Source organism: Rhinoraja longicauda, chromosome 19 (assembly GCF_053455715.1).
Source record: "Rhinoraja longicauda isolate Sanriku21f chromosome 19, sRhiLon1.1, whole genome shotgun sequence".
In the NCBI taxonomy this organism is placed as follows: Eukaryota; Metazoa; Chordata; class Chondrichthyes; order Rajiformes; family Arhynchobatidae; genus Rhinoraja; species Rhinoraja longicauda.
The window spans coordinates 11,214,437-11,224,739 of record NC_135971.1 but is presented as its reverse complement, the minus strand read 5'-3'; the positions used below and the strand labels follow the sequence as shown (position 1 = coordinate 11,224,739).

The window sequence follows — 10,303 nt, the reverse complement described above, 5'->3', positions numbered from 1 at the left end:
ATGGCTGCGAAAGACCCGGTCGAGAGTTTAACCGAGGAGGCAGTTTGTCCCATCTGCATGGATTTCTTCACCGATCCGGTGTCACTGGAGTGTGGCCACTACTTCTGCCGCCCCTGTATCACACAGAGTTGGGACAGGGAGGAGAGAAACTCCTGCCCGGAATGCAGAGAGGAGTTTACAGACCGCACCCTCAGGGTTAGTCGGGCCTTGGCGAGACTGGCTGAGAAAGCTCGAAAACTGAGCCTGAATCGGACAAAGGGAAGTAAACTTCACTGCGAGGAACATCAGGAAGAATTGAAGCTGTTTTGTGAAACGGACAAGACACTGATCTGTGTGGTTTGTGCAGCTGCGCGGGAACACACGTCTCACAGCTTCATGCTGATAGAAGAAGCTGTTGAAATCTACAAGGTAAAAGCAAACCGATTCTGATCACATCATTGTGTCACGTCTTGTTTATTTTCTGACAATTTTATTCTCTGATTTAAAACCCTACACCAGGGTCAGGTGAAATCTACCTTCGAATCTCTCAGAAGGAAAGAATCAGAGATGTGGCGAACGGAGGAGGAACAGAAAGAGAGCTTTTCTGAAGTTCAGGTTTGTACTGTCGATTTAATGTTCTTGTGCACATTTCATCCCTGCGATGTGTGTAATAATTTGGCTCCTCTATAGAGCTCAGTAGTCGAGGGCCAAAACTCTTGGAACAGGTTGAGCAGCCAAGGACTTTACTCCCTGCAACGCAGTAGTCTGAAGAATGGGCTGTGGCAGGTGTATAATATCACGAAACGGAATGATACGTTGGATGGTCAGTCTGCTACCCTTAGTAGGGGGATCGGGAAAGTGAGGGTATAGGTTTTAGGTGAGAGGGAAAAGATTTCAAACGAACATGAAGGACAAATTTGGTAGTGTGTACATGGAAAGAGCTGCCAGATGAGGTCGTTGAGTCAGGTACCATAAGAACATTTAAAATGTATTTGAACAAATTCGTGGAGAGAAAGGTTTTTGAACTATTTGGGCCAAATGCGGACAGGTGGAAATAGTGCAGATGGGGCTTCTTGGTCGGTATGACCCCTTGCTGTATGACTCTGTGAAGTCTGACATTCCAAGTGGTGCTGCTGTCTGCTAGTTCTGGTGACCTGGTTCTGTCCAGTGAGGGTTAATGGAGAAATTAAATGGAACAGGTTGCAGAGAATTGAATTGGGGAAATGGGAATGATGTGCTTGTACATTACTTTCACAAAATATTTCAGAATTATCATGACGAGCTCTTTAATTGCCAAGGTAATGAAAGCTATGCTTTAAATACATGTAAATGGGATTTGTGTAGATACATATGAAGCCCAGCATGGACATGATGGACCAAATGGAATATTCTGCGCTCAGAATGATATAACATATATATTATCATCTTTCATCTGACAGGAAGAGTCACACAACCTTCAGTCACAGATCACATCCCAGTTTGCTGAACTGCACCAGATTCTCATTGAGAAAGAGCAGTGCTTACTGGGAGAGATCCGGGAGGAAGAGAAGACGATTGTAAAAACAATGGAGAATAATCTTCAAGAGATTCAAGAGAATTTAAAGTCCATTCAGGAGGAACTCTCAAAGTTACAGGAACAGATAGATCACAAGGACGGCATAATATTTCTGAAGGTGAGGGGTTACACTACAGTTTGGTGAAGTGAAAGTGCACAGGCACAAAATGGTGGGTTAAATTTTCTGAAATAAATGCCGCATTTACCAGTAATTCAGAACTGGGTCAATGTTCCGTCTGTTCCAACTACTCACCACATCCAACAACAATGCCTCAAATTCCAGGAATCCTCATGTATTCATCCCACTTCAACTTAAATTTATCTGCAATATTGTCTTCAGGCCGTCCTGTGAGTTCCACGTTCTCTTTACTGCATTTCTTATGGAATTTGTCAAAAGGTCATCTTACACTTCAGCGTTGATTTTTGTTCCCCCCACAAGTAGTGATAATATTTCCATCCCCCACCCATTTAAATCCGACGCTGATCCTAAAATATTCCATCCCATTTTCTCTGACGTCTTCTCCAGGTAAAATCCCATCACCTGCCCGGTCTGACACGTAGGTTGCATGATCGTGCCTATTTTCATTAACATTCCTAATGCTTTGCCCCGTGTTCGATGTCTCTACCAGAATATCCACTTCCTGTCTGTGTGGCACAGGCAAAGAGTTTGGGAATGGGAATTTTCAGTGTTTTTTTTTGTAGCAATTTGGCGAAATACCCGCTGTCGGGATCATTACGATCCATCTCAGTCTATTGACATTTGTGTTTTATTTATTTCAGGAGGTAGCTGGTCGCAAGACGAGGTAGGACATGCTTTTGACTGAAACAATGTATGTTTTAAAAGAACAGCTCAAATGTTCTGTTTATAACCAGCTGTTAAACATTTGCAGGTTCAGTGATGAAGCCAAACCAATGTTGGTGGTCGGTGGCAAGTTGCCGAATGAAAAGTTTGATCGCACCTTTTTCTACAACATGGCATTGAGAGAAACATGTGATATCATCAAGCGAGGTAAAACTGATACCTCTTAACAACTCTTTGTGTGAAGAAAACTACTGTAAGGGGTTTCTGCGCCGAGCTTTCGCCCGACCTAAGGTCCCTGTGCCTTGCTCTGATCCCTTGTCCAGGCCGCGCACACTGGTTCCCCGTGAGTGGTTCGACCCACTCACCCCCTACGGTTCTAGACACTGGACTTAGATGCAGGAGCGTTGATAGTGCAGAAAAATTCAACCAGACCAGATTTGAAGACCAGGGTTTAAATGGAAAAGGCTTTTATTGAGCACTCGGGACTATTGTACATGAATGCTCTTCACAGTTCTATAAGACATATCTATAAGACACATACCGAATGACATGAATACCTTTGACTCTGAATCATAAAACGCACAGTTCCAGAAGACATATACATGAATACTTTTTACTCTGAATTATAAACTCACAATTCTACAAGACATATACTGGATTGTAAGGTGGGGAACGTACGACACATCGCAAAATTGGCCAACACATCTTTACTTATACACCCACATTAATTAAACCACCCTCCCCTCTACACTGAAACTATGTCCAGGATGTGCAGGATCGGGGTACATGCTCACCATGGGGCTATTACTGGGGTTACTGGCTGTTCGGGCTGCTTCTCCGCTGTTTTCCGTTCTCCGTGCCGTCCGACTTGCTTGCCTTGCATCCCTCCTGACTTGCTTGAATCTTCTTCATCCTTTCTTGCGTCCGTTTTTCGTGCTTTTAACTTGCGTGTCTCTCCAACCCAAAAATCGTGGCCAGTTATACTAATTCTGACCCGTCCTATCTCCCGCCAGATCTCGGGATCTCTTTGTTTCAAAGATGGGTATTTGAGTTTTCTCTCTGTTCTGCGTTATGTCCGGGGGTACCGGTGATGGCTAGACGGTCTGTTAATCTATTTTCCGTTAAGAGGTGATGGGTGTAAATGGTTTCCCATCACCTGCCAGGTATGTTTCTATGGGCTATTGTGCCCCCGTAACGGGAATAACTGTGTAGGTCGGCTTGGGGCATTGTGAATATGCTGATGTCAGCGCCCCAGTGTCTGGACTTCGACCTGGTTTCGGGTTTCTGCACGGCCAATATCCATCCATTGTTCTGGCCGTGGCTTTGCAGAAACCTAGAGACTGGGCTGTAAGGTTTTTGCTTTTGTGGCTGGTCACGAGGTCCCGCGGCCATCTTAGGACCCACGGATTGTGACATCCTTTGTTAACAAACTGACTGCAGCCTTTCTCTGCTATCAGCCCCAGTCCCGTATAAAATGTCCAAACTGCAGCTCTTTGGTTTGGTGTTGATTGCAGAACGAGGGAAAACTTCTCAAATCTTACACTACGTTATCCAGAATTGATATCCCCGCATGAAAATAATGTTTTGATGATCTAGCCTAGATCTTGTTGCAAACTTTGACAGACTTCCTCACAACCCATAACATTTCTCATTCTCCACAAACGTACTATACACACCTCTTACATTCGCATCCAGATCACGAAAATATAAAATAAACAGCAAAGGTTGCAGCACCGATATGTGATACACACCACCAGTAACAGACATCCAGGCAGAAAAATCATCCTTCTACCGCTACCTTCTACCTCCAACCACCAAGCCAATTATGGCTCCATTTTACCAACTTGTGTTGGATCCCACCTGCCTTCGCTTTCTGGACCAGCCTTACATGCGGAACATTGTCAAGCCCCTCAGTGAAGTTCATATATTGGTTCACAATGAGATCAGAGTGTTCTTGGTTACACAGACGCATCAAATCCACCCTCCTACAAATAAAGCAAGTAACCAGTAGCAGATTGCCTCGCCCAGCCAGTACACTCCCATTCAATGTGATCACGGTAACTCCACCCCATATCTCTACCTCCTCTTTAACCATCTCCAATTACTCCTCACAACAGTCTCCTCGTCTTCCAATCTGCCTCTCCCTTGGTATCTACCCGCAAGATAGACAATAGACAATAGGTGCAGGAGTAGGCCATTTGGCCCTTCGAGCCAGCACCGCCATTCAATGTGATCATGGCTGATCATTCTCAATCAGTACCCCGTTCCTGCCTTCTTCCCCTACCCCCTGACTCCGCTATACTTAAGAGCTCTATCTAGCTCTCTCTTGAATGCATTCAGAGAATTGGCCTCCACTGCCTTCTGAGGCAGAGAATTCCACAGATTCACAACTCTCTGACTGAAAAAGTTTTTCCTCATTTCCGTTCTAAATGGTCTACACCTTATTCTTAAACTGTGGCCCCTGGTTCTGGACTCCCCCAACATTGGGAACATGTTTCCTGCCTCTAACGTGTCCAACCCCTTAATAATCTTATACGTTTCGATAAGATCCCCTCTCATCCTTCTAAATTCCAGTGTATACAAGCCTAGTCGCTCCAGTCTTTCAACATATGACAGTCCCGCCATTCCGGGAATTAATCTAGTAAACCCACGCTGCACGCCCTCAATAGCAAGAATATCCTTCCTCAAATTTGGAGACCAAAACTGCACACAGTACTCCAGGTTTGGTCTCACTAGGCCCCTGTACAACTGCAGAAGGACCTCTTTGCTCCTATACTCAACTCCTCTTGTTATGAAGGCCAACATTCCATTGGCTTTCGTCACTGCCTGCTGTACCTGCATGCTTCCTTTCAGTGACTGATGCACTAGGACACCCAGATATTTGACTACCCGCCGTATCTCTATCCCCACCTGCAATCTCTCGTTCATCCTCACTTTTCGCATTCATTCTCCCGCTCCGCATGCACCACCCCCTCCCGTTCCCGCTAACGCGCGGATTTTCTCATCTACTGCCCGGTTAAACACGCCGGTAAAGATGTCTATTGTCCACCCGATGTGGTTGTGGGTGAAACCCTGGGCAGGGTTTCAGTTGTCCGCCCGCCTGTGCCTGAGGCCGAGCGGCCTCTCCCCCGGTCCCGGGGCCGCGCTGCCCGAGTCTCCCCCCGACCCCCGGGGACTCTCTGATTCTCTGCTTCTCCCCCCAGTCTCCGTCACCCTTGATGTGGAAACAGCGCATCCGGAGCTCGAGGTGTCTGAGGATCGGAAGAGGGTGAGATGGACCGAGACCCGGAGGAGTCTCCCTGACACCGGGAAGAGGTTTACAGACAGTGTGTGTGTGCTGGGATCAGAGGGATTCACATCGGGGAGACATTACTGGGAGGTGGAGGTGGCGGGGAGTCAGCTCTGGGGTCTGGGAGTTGCCGCAGAGTCTTTGGAGAGGAAGAGACGGGTCACACCGACCCCGGAGACTGGAGTCTGGAGCATCTGGCGGGGGTGGGGTGACGAGTTTGTTGCACTCACCTCCCCTCCATCCCGTCTCCCCGCCCGTCCCATCCCCGGGAGGGTGGGAGTTTATCTCAGTTACGAGTCCGGGACAGTTTCATTTTACGACGCGGACACCAAGTCCCATCTCCACACCTTCACTGGGAATAAATTCACGGAGAAACTTTACCCTTTCTTCGGGCCTTGGGCACCAAACCAGTGGCTGAGAATCTGCTCCAGTTCCGCTCCGGGTGTGTAAAAGGGTCGGGTCCCGGGACCGGCGTCAGGAGCAGGGCTCGGGCTGTGGGGCAGAAACCCGGTGGACAACAGCTCGGCGCTGAACGGCTCCCATTTAAACCCCAAATTCCGCGTCGTAAAAACCCCAGTGAGCGCGGAAATAAAACCAGGGGGAGTGTAAATGTGGGAAGAGAGAAATAAACAGCAAGTGGAATCAGAGCTGTCGATCCGTTCATTTTAACGCGTTAACCGCGTCCGTCAACGGAACAGAAATTACTTTTGTGAAAATATAAAGATTGAAACAACCGCCCTTCCCGCGGGTCCAGCAGCGGCCGCGGGCGGCGGGTCCTGAGCTCCGGGCTCCCCCGGGTTTTAAAGACTGTAGTTCGACGTCGATACATAGATCATTCTTCATTCAGTCGCCGCCGGACCCCTCCCTCACCTCTCCCTCAGTTACGTCACGTCTGTATCGCTGCTGCTTCCTGCTTTTGTTCACCGCATTAAGTTCATAAGTGATAGGAGTAGAATTAGGCCATTCGGCCCATCAAGTCTACTCCGCCATTCAATCATGGCTGATCTATCTCTCCCTCCTAACCCCATTCTCCTGCCTTCTCCCTGTAATCTCTGACACTCATACTAATCAAGAATCTATCTGTCTCTGCCTTAAATATATCGACTGACTTGTGGCCTCCACAGCCTTTTGTGGCAAAGAATTCCACCGATTCACCACCCTCTGACGAAATAAATTCCTCCTCATCTCCTTCCTTAAAGAACGTCGTGTAATTCTGAGGCTGTGACTACTTGTCTTCGACTCTCCCACTAGTAGAAACATCCTCTCCACACCCACTCTATCGAAGCCTTTCACTATTCTGTATGTTTCAATGAGGTCCCCCCTCATTCTTCTAAACTCCAGCGAGTACAGTCCCACTGCAGTCAAATGTTCATCATATGTTAACTTTCTCATTCCTGGGATCATTCATGTAAACGTCCTCTGGACCCTCTCCAGAGCCAGCACATCCTTCCTCAGATATGGTTCCCAGAATCACTCACATTATTTGAAATGCGGCCAGACCAGCGCCTATTCGAGCCTCAGCATTTAACGCTTCATCTCCCTCACCTCTCTCCCAGGTACATCATGTCTGTATCGGTGCTGCTTCCTGCTCTCGTTCACCGCTTTAACGTTTCACCTCCCTCAATAGTCAATTTTATTTTGTCATACATAAATGCGCAGTGAAGTGAAACATTACCCACAGTCCAACAATAAGAGCAATAAAAATAAGCAATAACACACACAATCACAAACCAACACCAAACAGAAAGAAACATCCATCACAGTGATTCTCCTCCAGTCACCTCCTCACTGTGATGGAAGGCCAGAATGTCTTTTCTCTTCCCCTGCCGTATTCTCCCGCGGTCAGTCAGCGGGCCGACCCAAGCCCAGCGATCCGCGAAGACGGCGCCGCTGCCGGAGCTCCTGATGTCGCCCCCGCCCAGGGGGCTGCGAGCTTCCGATATCCATGCGGCCGAAGCCTCCGGAGCCTCCGAAGGCGAGTCGCAGCCGCTCTCGCAGCGCCACCACAGCCTCCGAAGGCAGCCAGCTCCGCAGATGATAAGTACAGTCCGGTCCGCGGGCTCTGCGAACCAGAGCCCAGGTGGTCCCAGCTGGAGGCCGCCAGCTCCAGGTGTTTGGCCGATGGTAGGGCGCAGCGGGAACGGAGACACCACCAAGAAAAAAAGGTCGCGTATCCGTTTGGAAGAGACAATTTTACAGTCCCCACCCCGACCCCCACCCCAAACACATAGTACACAACCACAAAAAAATCCGACATCACATCTAAACACTACAATTAAGACAAAAAACACAAAAGACAAACGGACTACAGGCGAGCCGCAGCTGCTAGAGCAGCGCAGTCAGTTTCCCACCAGCTCCCACTTTCCTCTGCTCGAGCCCCGACTCTTCCCTTCGCTTTCTCGCCGCCTCTATCTCCGTTTCAGAGAAAACGCGAGTGACCAAAGTCCACTCCAAGCTCGCGGACGCCATCGGCCACTTTGTCTCTCCACTACCCCTGTTTGCGCATCGGAAATGCAATATTCCCTCCAAGTCCGAGTGCGCACAGCAACGACCCGCTTACATTTACACAACGTCCTCGCATCTCCTTTAGGAGACCCCCAGAGTGCATTACAGGCGCTAATCTCTTTGAAATGCAGTCACGAAAGACAACTGAAACGCAGGAGTCAATTTGCAGACAGGAACATTCACAAATAGAGTTTAAAAGCAAGCGATACTCTCCAAAGAGATTTGGGTTGATTTCATTTGCAGTATTAGAAGCACCAACGATATAATTCTAACAAAAACACAATCTTTCTATTCAGTTCTTGTGAATGTTACTGGTCGTGCAAATTATGGAAATTCACCAACAGGGTATTAAATGTATCTGTTGCGGAGAAAAGAACAGAGGAGGCCACAAGCTGCCTCGATATCTAGATTTGATACAAATTGCACCATTACTAGTGTTACTTGTTCATTAACTTGAACAGTTAATAAGATAACATCTTCCATAAACACTCCTCCATCTTCCTATAGAGGAATACTTTAAATGGATGATCTTGATCGGTGTTCACGGTTTGGTTGTCGCTGCAGGTACATCACTTACTGCACATCCCTAATTATCCTCTGAGTGGTTCCTTCAAGCACTTTGAACTTGATGCGTGTCTTAGCAGCGTTGTGGTCAACGCTCCTCGGACTAGTTTATTTTTAGAGGATTTGAGATGATATTTTTGAGATGATATTTCAATGGGTATTTTTAAGGCAGAGATAGCTAGATTCTTGAACAGTACAGGTGTCAGGGGATTATAGGGAGAAGGCAGGAGAATGGGGTTAGGAGGGAGAGAAAGATCAACCATGATTGAATGGCTGTGCGGACTTCATGGGCTGAATGGCAAAATTCTGCTCCTATCACTTATGAGTAACTGTATTTAAGGTGCGTTAGGAGACTTCAATTTGTGTCTCTGGGTTCCTCATTCAATAAATAAATCGCTGCATCAACACCTCACGCCGACTGCCTGTTGCTGCCTCGAGTTCGCAAGTTTCTATGGAATTGCGGCCCTTTAGTTAATAATCATGCTTAAAACCGGGATTAAGACTGGCCGGCATTTTAACGTTACACAGCGATGTAGTTTATTGTCACGTGTACTGAGGTACAGGGGAAAAGTCATTGGGGAAGCTCCCGGCAGGCGCCGAGGAGTCGTCTGGAGAGGACCCAGCGGCGGTGAGGACGGGGCCGGTGGTCGAAGTCGAGGAAGGGGCCGCAGGTCGAGGACGGACGTCGGCGGTCGAGGACAGGCCTGCAGAGGGGGGCATGTGGTCGACAGGCTCGTGTGCGCGAGCGCGGCCGAGAACAGAGAGGGGCCGGCGTGGTGAGGGGGGGGGGGGGGTCTGCGAGAACAGAGGGACCATTGGGGACTAAGTGGAATAACTTGTAACTATCGGCGCCCTTTACGCGACGACTCTTTGCAGACCTGTGTATGCAAAACAAAGAATCACACCGTGACATGTCACATGTGATAATAAAGTATCATTCGTTCATTCATTCATTCATTCGTCCATTCATTCGTTCAATCATTCATTCATTCATTCATCATTTATTAATTCATTCATTCACTGACACGCTGACAGCAACATGGTGGTTTCGTTAGGTTTATGATTTCACGTGCACCGAGGTACAGTGAAAAGCTTTGCTTACATGCTGTTCATTCAAATCATACTGTACATGAGCACAATCTAGATGTACCAAGTCGTACCAGCGGCCGCGCGGTTCAAGGGGAAATTCAAGTTCGAAAAGTGAAATTCTGTAAAGGCTCGTTCTTTTTTACGCACGATTTTAAAGACGGGAAGCCAATCGTCCATCAAGCCTGAGGATCACGAGTGGAAACGTGAAACATCCATGTCCCTCCTCAGATGCTGCCTCACCCGTTGAGCGGATTTTTAAAATTTTGTTCGAGATTCCAGCAACTCCTGGCTCTTGTGAGTCAACTCTCTGCCGCCACTCACTATATTCCCATCAGCCCCACTGCCTGCACTCATTTCTCGCACTCGTACTATCACCCAACTCCCCTCACCCTACCCTATTCCCCTTGCCTCCACCCCCACACTAACCTACGCCGGGGTCACATCAAGCAGCCGGTTCACCGAGAGCCCCTCACGCCCTCGGGAAGTGACAGGAAACCGGAGCACCCGCGGGAAAAGCACG

At 48.1% G+C, this 10,303-nt stretch overlaps 1 protein-coding gene across 1 annotated transcript; it reads left to right on the top strand.

The window, feature by feature from the left end:
• LOC144603121 (zinc-binding protein A33-like) lies at positions 1-6,262 on the top strand. The gene is made up of 6 exons (XM_078416270.1): positions 1-408; positions 499-594; positions 1,419-1,652; positions 2,315-2,337; positions 2,425-2,543; positions 5,540-6,262. The coding sequence occupies exons 1-6, from the start codon at positions 1-3 to the stop codon at positions 6,073-6,075; spliced, it is 1,416 nt and encodes a 471-aa protein (XP_078272396.1). The 3' UTR covers positions 6,076-6,262.
• Positions 6,263-10,303: the final 4,041 nt, after the last annotated feature.

Excerpts from the sequence above, each read along its gene's own strand:
- LOC144603121 (XM_078416270.1), top strand. The coding sequence starts at position 1 with ATGGCTGCGAAAGACCCGGTCGAGAGTTTAACCGAGGAGGCAGTTTGT. Across the intron at positions 2,338-2,424 it reads GTAGCTGGTCGCAAGACGAG|GTTCAGTGATGAAGCCAAAC; the intron begins GTAGGACATGCT and ends AAACATTTGCAG. Across the intron at positions 2,544-5,539 it reads ATGTGATATCATCAAGCGAG|TCTCCGTCACCCTTGATGTG; the intron begins GTAAAACTGATA and ends TTCTCCCCCCAG.